We start from the raw sequence: 18671 nt of genomic DNA on the forward strand, positions 1-18671 counted from the left end.
TGGATTTGCCTGGCTGACACCCACAAACTGGGGGCATTGGGTTTTGAAATATGAAGTGCTGGAGTATGGCCAAGCTGTTCCTGTTCTGTGGGGAGCCACAATGAACAATTGCTGCTCTTCTGTCTTGGTGGAGTGAGGTTACGTGATGTCAGTGCTGGGATGGCTGGGAGTGGTGATGAGGTGAAGTGCTCTGTGCTGTTTGCACAGCAGAATGGAAAGGCTGGGAGGGGAAGCACAGTTTTTGTCTGTTCAGGGATAGTCAAAGAAAATTAACTTTGAAGCACTCCATGCATATCTGATGAATTTTTTTCCTCGATAGTCTTCCTCCTTCAGCCCAAACCTGTGATGGCTCATCCTTGCTTGCTTTCTTGTCATTGCAACTGCTGCACTTCAAGCCAGGTGCACCCGTCTGCAGGAAGGAGGGTGCCCTCTCCTCAGAGCTTGCCTGTGGTGGGTGACCCCAGCCAGCAACAAAGTACCCTTACAGCCATTCCCTGCCCCAGTGGGACACGGGAGAGAATTAGAAAATCAGAAATGAGTAAACTTGAGGATTGAGGTAAGAGCAGTTTAATGACCGAAGCAAAGAAGAAAAATATGCAAGTGATGTAAAAGCTACTCACTATCTCCCCTAAGCAAGACTATTGCTCACCCTGTCCCTTAGCAGCAGCTACCCTGGAAGGCAAAACCCCTACCCCTTATTCTTCTTCCCAGCTTTGAGTGTTGAGCAAGTCATTCTATCAGGCAGAATTGGCCAGTTTGGATCAGCTGTCCCACTCACACCCCCTCCCAACCTCTCCCCCACCCCCAGCCTGCCTGCTAGGGGACAGTGTGGGAGATGGGCAGTCTTGAGGCTGTGCAAGCGCTGTTCAACCACAGCAAGAACATTGGTGTTCTGCCTACACTGGTTTAGTCACAAATCTAAATCGTGGCATCATACGTGTTGTTACGGAGAAAGTTAACTCTATCCCAGTCCTTAACCATACAACACAACATAATGGTAAAGATTCTCTTTTTTTTTTTTTCTTAGAGAATTCAGAAGATAGAGATCATAGACTTGGTTGTGAGCCTGCAAGGCACAGAAAACTGCTAGACTGAGTCAGCCTGCAGGAATGGACACAACTTACAAAGGCCTAGGGAGGGATGATCTTAATTTTCAGCACTTTTTAAATTCTTCCTTATTCAGCAGGTCTGAATTCCCAGTTGTTGTAAATTCTGGGAAATGATGAAAATTATCAGCATGCTTCAAACGTTGCCAAATTCAGTGCACTTTTTTTGTAGGATGCAAACTGGAAGTATTCTTCTAGGAATAGGTGTATTCCAGCTGTGCAAGAGTCTGCTTGACTCAGAATGGGATTATTCTCTATTTGGAATAAAGGCTCTTCTACGAAGAAAACGCAGCAGTTTAAACCAATTATGCTGGCAAGGATGCTAAGAGCAAGCCTTGGGAAAGCTGAGGGTTTGGAGCATGTTAGGCTAGCGTGTATGTGTGCATGCAGAGAAGTGACTAATATGTTTTTTCCATTTGACTCCTTCAGCAAAGAGCTATCTCCCTGGAAGTGTTCCTGGAAGGAGCTGGATAGTGCTGGGCTGCCTCTCCTAGACACCAGTCCATAACATAATGAGGGCTTTAACTGAAAGATTAGGAAATACACTCAGAGTTAAGAAAGAAGTGAAGTGTAAAGAATGGTGTTGCCATGATCCATGCTTTGGAAATTTCTTGTAAGCTTTAGATGACAGACAGCTAAAGCATCCATGCTGTCTTCTCTAACTGCTATGGCTGGAGGAAACCATTTCATCTCTCTTTATCCTGATTCTTCAGGAGCAGCCAGCCTTCCTCACCTGCCCCTTCCCAGTCCTCTACATTTGTCAAGCACCAGCAGGGCTTTCCCCTGCCGAGCTCCTCCTGAAGCCCCTGACCACCGAAATCTCCCTCCTAGGCTTAGATTTCCATAAGTGCTTTTCTACAATATTGGCTGACATTGCTGTGGTACAAAAGTTGGTTGTATTTCAGGGTTCTTAACATACATGATGCCACCAACAACCCTCCCTTTGACAGATGCCAAGTCTCTGATATATTTTGATGCTCAGACTAATGCGCATACATTCCAGTTTGAATTGGGGATAGAGGGAACTTCACAGTAGGAAATTATGTCAGGGGACTGTGTTGGATGCTGTCTGATACTAACTTCATTTTAAATAGCTTAGCTTGTTGTTTAGAGCTCAGCTGAAAGCTTGACGCTTAGTAGAATGGACAAAAAGGGGAATATTCACCAAAGATAACCTTTGGGTTATCGTGCCTGGGAGGGGCTGGGGCCACTCAGGTTAGATGCTCTGCATCTCAGCAATTACTTCTGAAGTCAGGTTCATGCCTTGAGCCCATTCCCTGGAGACTCTTTTCACAAGCTTTGTAGGTAGACCAGTTCCTCTGCACTGAATTTAGCTTTTGTGAATATCTGTCCTTGACCCAGTAGGAGTGCAGAAGTGCCATGTCATACAGGCTGTGTGCAGTAGGTATGGAAACAACAGAGGAGGCAACAAGGCAACACTTCAATTGAGAGGAATTTTTTCTCTTTTCCCACAAGAATAATTGGATTTATTTGTTGATAAAAATCTGAATGAGCAGGCACATCTTAAGTATACTGGCTTATATTATATATTCTATATGCCAAAGTAGATGATATAATGTAATTTTGCAAATGAAAGTGCCCTTTAAAAAGAAATCCGTAGTAATACAGTTGGAATTAAACTTGTTATGAACTCTACTGAATAATGGCAACCTGCTTATTTTATCGAAAAAGCTTTATTTCTAAAACACTTTATATAAAGTGTACTACTAAGTAATGGTAGTTAAAATCATGTTGCTTTCATCAAAGTCTGGCAGTTCCTTTACTCTTGCTGTTTGACATGAATAGAAAGAAAGCGGGGTCATTCTGACCAAGGGAGGACTCACTTTTGCCCAGTGCAGCCCTACAGGCACCAGCTGTAGTAGGATAAATGACTTTAGTAATCGTCATAGTTGACGCCTGCTCCGTGCCTGAAGCTGTGTGGATCTCGTGGGCCAATTGGAGAATCTTCATCGTAGTGGTGCTGGTAGTACCCACCATAATATTCATTACGAGCACGCCCTAAGTTTGTCCAGTAGGAGATGTCATCTTCAAATTTCTGTCGAAAATGAAAAAAAAAAAAGGGGGGACATTTGCTTTCCAGCCTGAAACTTTACAACAGTGAGATGAAACAGAAGTGGTGCAAGAGCCTCTTTCAAAAATTTGGATCCTTCACACATTTGTCGTAAATTAAATCTTTAGATCTAAGAGGTTTTGAGACCTTTTACCTTCTCTATGGGATCATCAGGATCCTGAGTGCAGGAATTGTCCCTCTCCAACCCCACCCGGCACCCACTCCTACACTCTCTGCCCACTCTAAAGTGCTGAAAGTGAGAATGCCTTCAACTGAAATGTCCACTAAGCACCTTTAATATCTCTATTACCTTGTCAGTGGTAACCATTTTAATGTTTTTTAATGTTTTGCACTTAAAAATGTAAAGGTTTAGTTGTCTGTTGTTCCGTGCCTTTAGTTGTTATGTCCATGACTGGGGTGCAACAGGCTTTTGCTTTCTGTCTGTGATCTCTCATTCCCACCTTCCATGGATAAAAATGAAGGGACAGTGCAGCCTTCTAGCTATGGAAATGCAATAAGCAGTTCAATTCTGCTCAAAACGGCAGAGGAAAAACAGTGTGCAAGGATATCAAATACTTGCCAAGCCAAAGCCTTTCCATCTGAATGACTCTTTGGAAATATTTTTTGGCTGAGATTTGAAAAAAAAAATTTTGCAAAATACACAATGGCTAAGTATGACCCAAGTCCTTTGCTGGAACAAACAGTTATTTCATTGTTAAAACTGTGTCTTAATACTCAAGAAAACCTACTAAGTGGATTCATTGTATCCCTCAACAGGCCTCATTTCAGTTTTTGAAATACACACAGGAACTCAGAGGAGAATTCACTTTTTCTGCATGGCTTGTCTTTACTACTTTTGGTATTTGCCCCCAGTCTTAAGTTTCTGATGTATGAAACACTTTTCCTATTTTTTTCTATTCCTATTGATGAAGGGGGATATAGCCATGCTGTTAAAAATATCCACATAATGTCCAGGAGAATTAAAAAAAGTACCCTTCATTATTTCAGCTCAAGCAAAGGATTATTTTTCTAATTGTTGCAGCTTTGAAAATGAGTGCATTCATCTTCTAAGCAATTCACATAGCATGAAGGTCTAAAATGTACTCCAGCTTGCCTGTTCCAAAGCAATTTTATTAAACATATTCATGCAGCTGACAGAAGCCAAGAATTCAACATCTATAACTATTTTTATCCCTTATTAAAAGTAGAAATGATGCTACATGTTGGACTGCAACCAAATGCACTTATTTTTGCCCTATTTCAGCATCTATTTAGTAGAGCTTTGTGCAGAGCTTGATTCCACTCCAGTCTTTTTACAAATTAACTGCTTTTAAAAAATGTATCCTTCTCTTTTGAATATTATCAAATGGTTTTCCTTTCACATTTAGAGTTGAGTCACAGCTGCTGGTGTTGGTGGTGGTCAGGAGCTGCCCACACCAAGGAGGCACATGTGTGCATTAGGTACATGATGTCAGTGCTATTTCATCGAGTTATGAGTGCCAATCATAACCAGTTTGGTGTGGATTTCTGAGCGTGTTTAAAAGCAAACTGATTAGGTTGAGGCTGACAAATTAATTTCCTGAAATACAATTGATTGCTTTGAGCCTGGCCATTTATTTCTCAAAGCAAACTTTGTTCATATGTCCAATTGCAATTTATTAAGCTTACCTTCAATAGCAGGCAGGAACTCCACCAAAAATCTTAATGTAATTTTTTTCTACTAATAACATTTTGCAGAAATCTTTAACAAGTAAGAGAGCTAATATTTCCGTGTGACATTTGCTACTTTAAAAGAAGAAATCTCAGTCTCGGTGGACAGAAGCAGCTTCTCCCTGGAAACCCCGGGGCTGTGCATCCTCACTCACCACTGCTCAGTCTGAACCCCTCCCAAGCCTTATAGAATCACAGAAAAGCTTGGCTTGGAAGGGACGTTAAAGATCATCTAGTTCCAACCCCCCTGCTGTGGACAGGGACACCTTCTACTATACCAGATTGTTCAAAGTCCCATCCAACCTGGCCTTAAACACTTAGAGGGATAGGGCAGCCAGCACTTCTCTGGGAAACCTGCTTTGTGCCTCACCACAAGTAACTAAATAATTGTGAGTAAATAATTTCTTCCAGATATCTAATCTAAATCTTTTCTTTTTTTAGTTTAAAACCATTCCTCCTTGTCCAATCACTACCTGCTCTCCCTCTTTTTTATAAGCTCCCTGTAAGTACTGAAAGACTGCAATAATGTTTCCCAGAGCCTTCTTTTCTTCCTGCTGCTCTCCATTTCATATACTCACCGCCTCATCGAATCCCAGGTACAGGAACTGCTGGTACCACTGCTGTACATCAGGCTGGCTTCTGTCCCACAGCTGGCGCCTCTGGCGTCTCAGGCTGCTCAGGAACTCCTTGGCTGCCATTTCCTTCACTGACACCTCAGGCTTTGCAGCAACAGGGGCTGAAATTAATTCCCCCCACAAAAGGCATGCCAGGAAATATTTGGTCAGCCTGGAGTGTACTGCTTGCAGCAGGTAAGAAAATGCTTCTCACATCATGCCATCACCTTTGTGCTTGCCAGTGCTATGACTGTCACAGAGTACAGTAATAAACCCAAGAATCACTGAAGTAATAGGATTTCTCAGCTACCCTCATTCTCCTGGATTTTTGAAAAGCTGTTCTGAGCTCAGACAGCAGCTTAGTGAGGAATTTAAATGTATACACCCAAAGAGCACATACACAATGTGTTTGTGCTTTGAGGAGAGAACAGAAGACTGGTCTCTCTGTGCTGCAGTTGCAGAAATTGGAATGAAGCCTCAGGAAGCTGGAGAAACACTGCTAACTTCTCAGGGTGAAGAGAGGCACACAGGAAAAGATAGATTTCTAAATCTGTTGTGTAAGAAAGTAGCTTTGAAATAATGAGTGCTACTAAATGCCCTGTATGCCTGAAAATGAAAGCCCATTAGGCTTTCATAGCACATTGCATGGTGGGTGCATGGGAATGGCCTCAACTTGCCAGACTCAGATGTGACTGTCTGGCTTGCTCCATGCCAAGAGTCAGGCAATCTGCTCTGGCTGCTAGAGGAATTTATGTACCTCCAAAAGGTATGGATGTGAGGACTACAACAGGACAAGAAGAAAAGGCCTCAAATAATGCAAGGTTTATACAGGATGTTAGGAAAAATTCCTTCACTGAAAGGGTGGTCAGACATTGGAACAAGCTGCCCAGGGAAGTGGTGGAATCACCATCCCTGGAAGTGTTCAAAAAACACATAGATGTGGCACTTGGAGACATGGTTTAGTAGTGAACGTGACTGTGCTGGGTAAATGGTTGGACTCAATCTTACAGATCTTTTCTAGCCTTAGCAATTCTATGATTCTATGACTGGCCAGCCCCCAGCCACATACAGAAATGATAAAACCTGGTATTGATCTGCCTGTGAAACAAGAAACACTTGGGGGAGTAGGAGAAATGTCTTGGCTTCAGAGCGTTCATTGGAATGAGGGAGAAATCAGGAACATGGGTGTCGATGGAGATTTTTGAATTTTGGAGGTTGCAAGGGAAGAGACTAGGGCAGGCAGGGAGGGAAGTCAAGGGGAGATGTGGAAACCTTTGAAGTAGGAGCTGGTCAGACTGTCAGGGAGACAAAGGACTGCAGTGAGGAGGTGATTCAAGAGATAGAAGTGATAGATGAGTTGTTGCAGAAAGAGTGGGAAACAGTAGGCTGTCCTGTGATGATGAGCTGGAAACTGGTAACAGGGTGAGCTGGGTGTTATTACTGGGAAGAGGGACAGCTGAGCAAATGTCCCATGAATAAGCCTCACACAAGAGACACTGCCAGCAAGGGAAACAGTACTGTGCACTTGGCCTGCTCACTTTAGAAACCAACCAGAAAAGGGGAGTGAGGCTGGAGTTACAGGGGCTACATGTTCCCTCCTTCAAGGCTTTGCAGTTCTTCCTGGTCTAAGCCATGTTGTCTGCGTGCTCCAAAAGCCTCCCCTTTGGTGGTCCCTCTCCCCAGGGGAACTGAACAAACAAGTGGCCTGTTGCTGGGGTGCAGGGAGGGCGTGGGTTGCTCCTGTCTGCACACAAACACTGCAGAATGGTGACGTAGAGAACCCGCACACAAGGAAAACAGATGTGGATGGGATACATATTTTAGGGCAGGTAAGAGATGTTGGGTGATGCCAGAAAAAACCCAGTGAGAAATCAGGCAGGCTTGCAGAAAGTGGGAGTCCCCTCTGTGGCGGTATAAATATTTTGGTTCAGCGACAAAGCAGACTGAGGGGAGGTGATCAAAACTTCTGGGATATTTCATCTGCTGCTTGTTCCCAGTTGGCATGATTTCCACATCCTTCCCTCAACCAGCAAGCCATTCTGTGCATCTGACTGCTGGGCCCATCATCTCTCCTGTAAGAAAGCAGTCTTCCAAAAAGGAAGTACATGTGGGACCAAGAAGACAAAAAGAACAAGTCAAGGCATCATAAGCAAGCCAGGTTTGCACATTTTCTTCTCTGTGCCTGAGCCAGCAGAATTTCCATGCATTATAATTCCTCGGAAAAGCTTCTGACTTCCCAGAATGAACCAGATAAATGCCACATCTGCCATGCATACACTGGAAAAGGTAGGTGCTATGCACTGCACAGAGGAAAAGGCAGTGGTGCTGCCTGAGGTTGGGAACCCCAGTTTTTGGAGTGGGCTGTGGTAAGCAGAGCCTGCAGCCTTGCCCATACCAGGTCCCAAACAGGCATGCAGGCACAGGCTCTGCCCAAGCAGGAGGTTTTGGTGTGGTACGTAGCGAAAGTGGCTGTGTGCTTGTAGCCTGCTGCTCCATCTGTTCTCCTTGGGCTGGAGGTACAGGGACACCACAGCAGCAGCCTCGACTGACAGCAACTGACTCAAAGGAAAAATAAAGGAAAGCATTTGGCTGCTTCCTTACTTACCTTCTCGTTTCTGAAGCATCAGTTTAAGCTTATTTCCCCTTGAAACATCTAGACAAATAAAAATAAAGCACATGCATTTATTGAGAAGGAAATAACAACATAAAGATTATTTCTCAAAAAATACCAGATGTATTTTTGTCATAGCTCCAGGTCAACAGGCAAAAGAGAGAAACTTCTCCCAGTGCTTCTCTTTACTCCCTTTTCCACATTTGAGTGCAACACACACCGCAGGGAAGCTTCTGACACTCCAGCATCCCCTCCCCAGCTCTTCTTGGTAACAGAATCCTGATGCTGGCCTTCTTCACCAAGTAAATTATATTTTTCATCAGAATACCACAGCTGTTGCCAGTACCAGCATCTGAGGCACAAAACCCTGGTCACTGGGTGAGGGCCATGCTAACTGCTCCAAAGTTGTCTGGCAGACTGGCAGTCTGCCCGAAAGTACATCGAAGCAGTCATCCTGCTGATCCCCAAGGCATTAGCCCACGGTCCGGCAGCACAACAGGAGACCTGCAAGCGCCCGGCTGCTCCGAAATGCTTTAGTTCACTGGCAAACAAGCACCTTTTTTAAAAGGTGCCCAACTTGCACAAGTTTTGGAGCGTCCGAAGGTGCTAACCCACGCGGAATGCCAGGAAAAGGCTTTTTCCCGCTCCCCAGGACGCGCCGGGTTACGCTTTCCCTCTGTCCCTCATCCCGCACGCCGCTCTCACTCACCGGGGGCCGCGCAGAGCAGCGGGAGCAGGAGGAGCAGCAGGAGGAGCAGGGACGGCCCGGGCAGGGGACGCGGGGGCGGCATCGCGGCGGGGGCGGCGAGGCGAGGAGACCCACCTGTGCGGGAGGACACGGAGAGGATGGAGATAGAGGCAGGGACGGAGGAGCCGAAGCGGAGGGAGGAGGCCCGACGCCACGAGGAGGGGCGGGGAGCTGGCAGGACCGGGGAGGGGAGGGCGGGTCCAGAGACAGCGCTCCTGGCCCCGGTAGCTCCCCGGCGTCGGGTGGAGTTCCGCGGACTTCCGTGGGATTGTGCACCCTGCGCTTGGAGGTGCAGCGAGATTCGTTTGGGCAGGACCAGGCACCCACCCGTGTGCTCGGCCACTTGCCAGCAACGCCTTTTTTTGGTGTTACACGTAATCAATCCAGTGAGAATGGAAAAGACCCGACAGCGGTTCATGCTGGCTTTTCTGACAGGGGAGTTAAAAAAATAGCTGTAGTCTGTCGTTTCACACTGCTCTCTATATAAACTCAGTTTGTCTGTTCCTTGTAAAATCAGATGGAAATGGAGAGATTGTCTGGTGGAAAAACTAATCAGAATCCACCAAAGGTGACTTAGTTCAGGATTTTTTTCCTCTCCCTTCCTCCCATCGCCCAAACCCACAGAAAACCGCAATGCATTTCAAATAATTTTGATTTCTTTTTCTGCATATAGACAGTTTTAGTTTATTGTAAGAACTCAGGGACCAAAAGCAAAGTCACAAACTAAAAGCCCTTGCTCAGGAGGTTCATAACTGTACTGATGCCTAAACTTTCTCTCTCTTTTCCTAATTGAGACTTAACTTTCCCTCAGTGAATTAATCTTTCAGTTCCTTCCCTTGCAGATGCCAGACACACCCCAGATGCATTCCTAGTTAATTCCTTACCCATCCTCAGACACAAACCTCTCTCTTCCCTCACAGCAGAGACCCACAACACCCAGGAGACCGTTATGAGCATCTCACCTCCTGCTGAACCCGTGCCAGAGTAGAACAAGATAGAGCTGAGCTCTCTCTGTAAACTACTTGTGAGAAATCCGGCAAGTGCTGAGGCCTTGGCTTTGTGATACAAGGATCAGTTCCAGATCAGTTGCAGTTGAATAAACACACACACACACACACACACACAGTTTGCATACTGTATATGGTGTAATCGTATATAAATATGTATATTGAATATGTATGTGTGCATATATACAGATACAGGAGTGCACACTGAGGGAGCTGTGCAGTGGTGTGGCAACTCCCTGTGATGAAATGTGTAACCTGTCAGTGCTATTCAGATGCAGCTAACTGTGGGAGTGGGACCAGACCCCATGGCTGGCTTTATCACTCACCATAAAATGCAGAAGAATCATCAGCATGGGCTGGTCCCTCAGCAGTGCCTCAGTCTCAGCCTGAATGCTACTTCATGCAACCGCTCCTGTTTGCCCAGTGGATCTTTCCCCTTGTGAAAAAATTATTTGGACCTGCACTCAAAGCTTTTCCCTTGCTGCCCTTCATTCCCCAGCACCCTTGAGCTAATTCTCAAACCTCTCTGCTCATCTTTCATATAAGGACTTGTTAGAAGGGCATGTAGTGACAGGACAAGGGGAATGGCTTCAGACTGAAAGAGAGTAGATTTAGATTAGATATTAGGAAGAAATTTTTTACTGTGAGAGTGGTGAGACACTGGAACAGATTTCCCAGAGAAGTTGTGGATGTCCCATCGCTGGAAGGCCAGGTTGGATGGGGCTCCGAGCAACCTGGTCTAGCAGAAAGTGTCCCTGGTAGGTTGGAACAAAATCCTCTTTAATGTTGCTTCCAACCCAATTCTATGGATGCTGTGATTCTGTGATCCCAGTTGAAGTGGCAACAGCAACATCTTGAAAAACCATGCAGTTGCTCCAGCCAAAGTGCCTCTTGCTCTCTGCAGGAGCCACATCTTTCCATGGAGGCAAAGCAGGAGGTAGCAGCACCTTCCAGCTCCCTGTGATGGAACCACTCCTATAGGAAGCTGAGGTCCCGGCTCAACTCCCACACAACCGTGAATCAAAATGTGTTTGTCTTTTCTGTCATTGCTTCTGAGTGATTTTTCCCTATAGCCCCATGCTTCAAGTGTCAGCAGACAACACCATGTGTTGGAGCAAACGTCTCGTCTTCTGAATCAACGCACTCTTTCATCAGCTTAACGTTGACAGCCTGTTTGCAAAAACCACCTGAGGTTTTGGGATAGTTATTTGCAGAATATAGCTGGAAGGGACAGAAGTGAAGCACATATGCAAGGCCACATGTAAAAGCTATGACGGAGATAATTTATAAAACCAGGGCAATAATTCGTGAATATTCATGGTTTACTGCTATACTGGTAATGGCAAAGGGTGTTTCGTTCAGCTGGGTGGTTTATAACAAGCCTTGTGTGGGAGCTGGGGCTGTGCAGAACTTCGGGTTCTTTTTGCCTCTGGGCCACTGGAATACAAAACACAGAATCTCCTCTGGATACCAAATATATCACTCAAGAAGCTGCTGGGATGAAATGCAATCTGGTGAAACCCAGAGAATAGATTGACTCAAGTACAAGGTTATTGTAGAAAATCATTGCTCTAGTGATGGAAGAAGTGATTGACAGAAAGCTATAATACTCAGGTTTAAACTGAGTGCGGTGTCTCCCCAGAAGAGGTCACTTTCTCAGTTCAAGGGACAGAAGTTTTTGACATAAAGTAAAGAAGCTGTGTAAAAATATAACACCACTTCTTTTCAAAGGCAAGAGTGAAAGGTGACTGGCATTTTCCCAGTAGCAATCTTTAGTTCTTTTAGGGTTGTTTTTAGGACTAAGGCACTGTTGTGCTGGCATTGTAGTAAGACATATTTTTTTCTGCTGAGCTTGCAGCTACTGCATTGTCATTTGAACTATTTACCCCCAAGTGAATATCCAATTGACAGGCCTGTGGTACCCCTTTCTGCTATTTACCATGAAAAAACACAGTTGCTCTGTGTGCAATTTGGATAATTCAGTGTTTTCCCAGGATCTCTCCATCAGCAGTGACTTTGCTTTCTTTAAAACATGGATGAGTTTAAGGCTTGTCTTAGGGCTTGGTTTGCCTCCACTGGCATGCCAGTGCTTAAAGCTGTCTGCCAGGATGGTTGGGCAGCATTCCCAAGGGCACCAGGTAAGCAAGTCTGGACTAATGATGTCATTCAGTTAAATGTCTTTCATCACCACTGGTGACAATAGTAGGCTCTTGGTGCTGAAATTTTATTGAAAGATGTTAATTAACGCTGTCAGCAAAACTGTTCCCCAGACAGCTCTGGAATGAGGAGCAGTGAGCAGGGTCCCTTCACACATGGTGTAAACTCCATCAAGCCTGATAGCATAATGGGAACCATGAATGGGAGGAATGCCTGTGGCAGGATAGCAGGCTGCTGGAGCTGGCAGTTTCATCACATTCCCAGCATGGAACTAGACAGGACTATGGTCTTGCAAGCCTGAGGCAAAAATTTGGGAGCAATCCAACAGAAACCACTCTGAGCCTGACCTTGAGAAACTACAGGCAGGAGCAAGGTAGAGATCACTGAAGACAGAGAAATTCTGATACCTGAGTTTGCTGCTGGCCAGCTTTGTCTTTGGAGCCTGCAGAACTTGATGTATAATTTTTGGGATAAGTAAAGAAGACTCTAGGTGGTTTGTTAAATAGCTCTGCAACTTGCTGCATGTTTGGTGAGTGCTTGGGCTACCCCATTTCATCTATGTGATCTCTGAGTTTATGTATAGTGGTTTTAAGCCCAGCAGCTTCTGCAGGTACCTAAAGTGATGTGGGTATGTGTGGCTGTTTAACTGGGGGGGGGGGGGGGGGAGAAAGAGGAAATCTCTGCCTCAAAACATCCTGAATTTTTATTATTATTATTATTGTACATTTTGCCTAAAATTTAGTACAAGAAGATTCCTCTGTTTTTGCATCTCATCACAATAGCTGTTGAGAGAACTGTGTTATATTCATTAAAATGTAAGAGATAGTATCAGTGATGGCTATTCAAGGATATTCAGTAATTCCAAGCACAAAAAAATGCATTAAGAAGATTGATCTTGGTTTATTTCCTTCTTCCTTTATAAGGCTTCATATTTTCAAGCATTTCAACACAATAATGTTCTTAAATATGTTGTAGATTAAATGCTTATATAATCACAGGATTTCAAAGTCTGGGTTTCCAAGAACGACCCTCATAAGTCTCATATAGTGAGACTTATGATAGAATAATCAGGCCTGACATCAGCATAACTTAGTAGGCAAATAGATAAGTTGGAAATTGTCCAGGGATTGCAGGAGATGACACTTCATCTTCTGCAGAGAAGCACCATGTAGATTTTAACAATCCATTAAAATTATCCATTTGATCAAGAACATGGCAGCATTGAACAGCACTCCCAACACCCAGAAAATGATTACTTTCTGCTACTGGGGTTTTTGCAAAATCTCCCAACCATATTGGCCTGGTCTCTAGCCTTAGGATAGAGGCACTTGGCACTCCAGATTGTTTTATGCATCCTGTTCCAAGAAAACTGCATGAGTTTTTTTCTTCCAAACAGAAGGAAGAATATTTAAATCATCAGTCAGTTCTTTCCGAAACATTTTGAGTTTCATACTATTTCTTCCACTGCTCTAGACATGTCCTGACAGTGTCCCAAGTGCCAGGGCAAACACTTTTTTCTTTAGGCAAAGTTTATTCGAGAGACTCATTGACCTTGACGCAAGGTTTGGGACACATTTCTGCCATTGCATCTCAACTGGTTGCACCATTACTTTGGTCCATGTTAGCAATAAATATTAGAGCTCATATTTTCCATAGAAAATAGCTTAAAATAAAGTTGTTGGGGTTCTTTTTCTCCCCTGTGCTTGGCTACTGCTGATATTTTTTGCAGCATCTGTCTGAGCCTGTCAAATAAGAAATAGTGTCTGTCGGTCTGTCCATCCTCCTCCTTTCGTAGTGTTTTGCTCTCCTCGCTGCAGAATTAAACTTATTACTCTGATAATAAGCACAGTGAGAAGCAGATTAGTTTGGCACTGTTATCTGATCATGGCTGCTTCCTTTCCACAGAGGGATAAAAATATTCTCTCTCTAAGAAATCCTTCTCCTTTTTCTCTTCCACTGCTTCCAGTATCCTTTTAGGATAAACCTGGAAGTATATAGCACATCCATGCTTCAGATTTAACAGGAAGGGAGATGGAGAGAGACTGTAGTACATTAATACCTGTCTTTTTATCATGGCCTGATTTCATTAAAATCATTCTCTTTTAGTGCTGTCTCTTGGGATTCTTATTTTTTATTCTTCAAAGCATTTTTTTCTGAACTCTTGTCTCTGAGCTATTTTTTACTTGTGTCATTACTTTATTTTATCATTCACATCCACAATGCACATACACACTTAAAAAAACCCAGCAGTAAACCTCAAACCCACCCACCAAACAGGCTGCACCTACTCAAAGATTAGGAAATGCAAAGTCTGAAAAATCTTAAATTTAACAATTTAGTTTTAGCATCCCTTTTCCTAAACATCATTGCTGTCTTAGTGGTTTTTATTTCTGTTTCTGTGGTTTTTATTTATATTTCTGTTCCCTCCCCAAAACTCTGGGCTTTCTGGTGGGGTGGGCATTATTCATATAAATATATAAAAATCTATATGACCTTGTGCTACATCATGCCATCAGTGACCATGTGCTATTTACAGGCATCCAGTCCTTCCCTGAAAAGTGTCCAACACCAATGCCAGAAGCCATGTTCTGGCTGCTATGTCTTCTGGGGCCCTCATCATGACAGCATTATTTCCTCCCTTGAGCTTCACCAGAAAGCTGGTTTGGGGACACAGCACCATCACATCAGCAACTCGCTCAAGACCAGGGACAGCTGTGAGAAGATGAGTTTCTTGCAAACCCAGCCATCTACAAGCACTTGGGCACCTTCAATCACAGCTGGAGAAATATACCTTCTCTTGCCACCTGCAGCCCTAAACCTCTTCACAGATGAGCTTCTTCCTTTGTAAATAGGAGCCAGCCTTTGCAGCCCACAGTTTAGTGCCCAGCACCAATTGGAGGATGGCAGGAAACCAGATTGTGCTTCCTATGGCTGTTGCCTTACATTCAAGAGCTGAAGTCAGTTGTTCTACCACCCAGATGGGGAAGTCTCTTTGCCCCTTGCCACCTCATCCTCCCTACCCTCACCAGCTCCAGTACATTTTGAAGCCAATTCAGTCTGCTGGGTTTGTTACCATCAGGACTAGAGAGCTGTGATAGCTCAGGCAGGTGGTTTCAAAGAGCTAGAGTCAAATAAGAAGGCAGTGGGAGAGTATGTGCAGAAGTGGGAACGGGGTGAAACTGGTGAAACAGAACTTTTCCTTTTTGCTGGAGGGGGGTATTATGTCCACCATACCCTGAGGAATAGCCAGGGGTTGGGCTCACTTGATGCTTGGTAAGCACTGTCCCCAGAGTAGGTGACTGCACAGAGAGAGGCAATGTGACTCCACACAAATCCCATCCCACCTGATTTCTTCCTTCTCCCATCTTCTGTTTGAGGCTTTAACAATGCCTAAAACTGTCCCCTGCAGGACAAATCAGTATCTTCATGACCCCTTGTCAATGACTCAGATGCCAGTTGAATTTGGGCATGCTTCAGAGTGGATTTCTGCATGTGCAGGAAAGTTTACTAGCAGAAAAAGTTTGCTTGATGAGGAGCAAAGAGCTTGAGGCAGTGACAGGTTTAATCTGTCATACATCTACCCAAGGTTTCTCTCTCTGTGCCTCAGTCCCCTCAGTCCCAGGACCCTGCAGCAATGCACAATAGCCTGGGTGGCAGGGTGTGCCCTGCACATCTCCATTGCAACCTCTCCAGCATGGCCATGAGCCCCAGAGACCTGCAGGGACACAGCATGTGCCTACTGAGCATGTGCTTTAAAGTTTTTTTATTATTATTATTTGAAATGGGAGAAAGTGGGTGTGTTTTCATGGAGAAGGAAAAGAGAAGCATCCCAGAGAGCTGCTGCCACCCCTGGCTCAGTGTGAAGCCCACATTTCAAAGCACAGGAGCTGGAATATTGCCTGAAGCATGCCAGGCACTTTCAGCATAAACACAACAACCTGCTTTCCCCTGCCTGCCTTCTCAGGCAGGTAGGAATCATATGGGCTGCAATTCTCAGCAGCACTGCCAGCCTGCCTGAGGCAGGCCCACAGCATGCAAAACGTCTGCCCAAACAGTCAAAATATGGTAGAGTCACCTGCAGCAGAGAGCAGGTAACTCGTCTCTCCTCGGGTCAAACATGAGCCCTTGAGAGCCTTAATAACAGGCAGAGCATCCCAGCTCAGAGCATGATTCTCAGGTTATCAGAGCAGAAATCTCACTTGTCTTCCCGATGTTATCACATGTGACCTTACACCTCTCTTGATCTGCTCTGTGGCTGCTCCACTTTATGTCTGTGCTTCCCAGTTTCACCAATGCCCTGCCTAAGCCCTATCTATGAACAAGCCTGTGCTTTTGCTCATCTGATGTTGGATTACCTCTCTGATTTACAGTTCAATTTGTTTCCAGGAGAATGCACTCTCTGTACTCTCTCCATGCTGCTTCTGAGTAAGAGATCGTGACATCTTTAATCTTCCCTCGTGAAGCCCCACTGCACCCAGCTGTCTTTGGATGCCAGTGACTTCAAAGGGCAGGTGGCTGCAGAGTATGGGAATTTGAGGGGAGATTTTTTGCCTGTTGTGATCATTTAGGCACCCGCCTTGCAAGTATTCATGCACACATGTGTTTGTAATCACAAGAGCCCTATGGAGTCCCACTTATCTCAGAAAGGTTAAATCCCATGCTATGCTTGGATATCACAAAACACTTGTACAGAAACACAGCTCCCCTGGAAAGGTGGATATTTCATCCTCAGTTCTTTGCTCTCCTGGGCCTGTTTGGTGAGCAATGGAGGGGAAGGCTACTGGGCTCTGATCCTGAAGTCCAGCATGGGGATGGACCCAGCTTACAGCAGGGCCCATTAGCTTTCCCTCTGCTACAAGTCTCCACGAGTCCTGAAGTCAAGCTGGCGTCTCCATCAGCCACACAGAAGAACCTGCCTGGACTTGTTAATGTAGATAGGTCTCTGAAGTCCCTGCGAGCTCCTCTAGGCATCGGCATAATTGCTCATGCCCTGAACTCTCGCCATGCAGAATGGCTATGGCACAGAGGAGCTAATATACTGCCACTCATCTCCAGCACGTTGTTTCCTCACTATCAAAAATGCTCTGGTGGGTAAGATAGCCCCATTTTTGGTCAAATCATTCAGTTTTGGACCAGACTAGGTATACACTTTAATCTGAAAGTTAATCTGCTTCAGAAAGAGGAATTCTGAGACATAATTCTTCAAGGTGGGATGAGCAATTCAATCACTTCTACCACTTCTACACAGAAGTCTTTCACCTCCTGCTCTCCCAAGATCTGCCATTTTAAACCTTTGTGTCCAACTTCTTCTTTTTTTTTTTTTTCCTAAAGAGGACTGCAGTGATTTTTGCTTTAAAGTTTAGTACCTTTTCACACCTTGCATGGCAGATCTGTAGTATTCTTCCTGAGCAAAGGTCAGTGGTTGCCTTTCCATTAGGTAATGTTACCACCTAATGGCCACAATGGAAAGATTGGAGCTGGGGACGACCTGAGCACAGTAATTGCACAGTGGTTCTCTGGTGACACCAACCTCTTTCTCTCACGTGTGTTCAGGTTAGTGTTTATCCATACAGCAGTGAATAAACACACAGACAAACATTTGAGGACTTGTTGTACCTCCAGAAATGGCACGAGCACAGTAATGATGATATGACAGATCATACGATAGATATCTATATGATAGATCAGGATAGGCCCACAGTGGTATTAGATTGTTTATTTTCACTCAAGGTATAGCTAGATTAGGAATATCTTCTTAAAGATGATCATTAAAACTTTTAATATTCATGTTGATTAATGCACATGCAGGGAGAGCATGCAACATGAAATATAACTTTGCTGTTGCTAATCATATAGAATCATTCTAGGTTGGAAAATACCTCCAAGAGCACTGAGCCCAACCTGTGACTGATCACCGTTTTGTTAACTAGACCATGGCACTAAGTGCCATGTCCGGTCGTTTCTTGAACACCTCCAAGGATGGTGAGTCCACCACCTCCCTGGGCAGCCCATTCCAATGCTTAACAAACCTTTCTGTGAAGAAGTTCTTCCTGAATTTCACTTGTTAATAATCACTTGCTAATCAGAGATGGTAACATCGTAGAATCTATGAACTATTTAGGTAGGAAAAGATCTTTACATCATGGAGTCCAACAACAAACCTCCCACTGCCAAGTCCACCACTAAACCATGTCCCTAAGAGCCAAGTCCATGCATCTTTTAAAAGCCTCCAGGGATGGTGACTCCACCACTTCCCTGGACAGCAGGGAGTACATAGGAGCAGGTAGGAAATTTTCTGCCTTTTTTTATTCAATGAGGGAGAAAATGGGGAGCACAGATCAGTCATACCTTGAAGAAGTATTACCCATCATGGGAGCACATTTTTCAGAGACGGAGCCTGGCTGGCTGCTGAGCAAATTTTAGGTACCCGGACAAAAAAAATCCTGTTCTAATGATTTAAATGCAATAGGTGTTCTTGGGTTTAGTGAAGTCAACACTTTACCCTTGATAATTTCATAATAATTTTGGGGGCTTTTGGGTTGGCCACTTCATGAGAAATAATTTTACACTTAAAAAAAAGTCAAATATAACCAAATCATGGAATCATTACAAAGCCACTAAACATGCCCATGGAAAAGCTCTTCCAT

At 44.5% G+C, this 18671-nt stretch overlaps 1 protein-coding gene across 1 annotated transcript; it reads right to left on the reverse strand.

The window, feature by feature from the left end:
• Nucleotides 1–1514: 1514 nt before the first annotated feature.
• ECRG4 (ECRG4 augurin precursor) lies at nucleotides 1515–9234 on the reverse strand. Its single transcript, XM_051772715.1, has 4 exons — nucleotides 8822–9234; nucleotides 8107–8154; nucleotides 5466–5623; nucleotides 1515–3162 (listed from the first exon to the last, which is right to left on the reverse strand). The coding sequence occupies exons 1-4, from the start codon at nucleotides 8901–8903 to the stop codon at nucleotides 3001–3003; spliced, it is 450 nt and encodes a 149-aa protein (XP_051628675.1). The 5' UTR covers nucleotides 8904–9234; the 3' UTR covers nucleotides 1515–3000.
• Between the last annotated feature and the right edge of the window lie 9437 nt (nucleotides 9235–18671).

Source organism: Manacus candei, unplaced genomic scaffold, assembly GCF_025592945.1.
Source record: "Manacus candei isolate 608988 ecotype Guabito, Panama unplaced genomic scaffold, ASM2559294v1 h1tg000159l, whole genome shotgun sequence".
Taxonomy (NCBI): Eukaryota; Metazoa; Chordata; class Aves; order Passeriformes; family Pipridae; genus Manacus; species Manacus candei.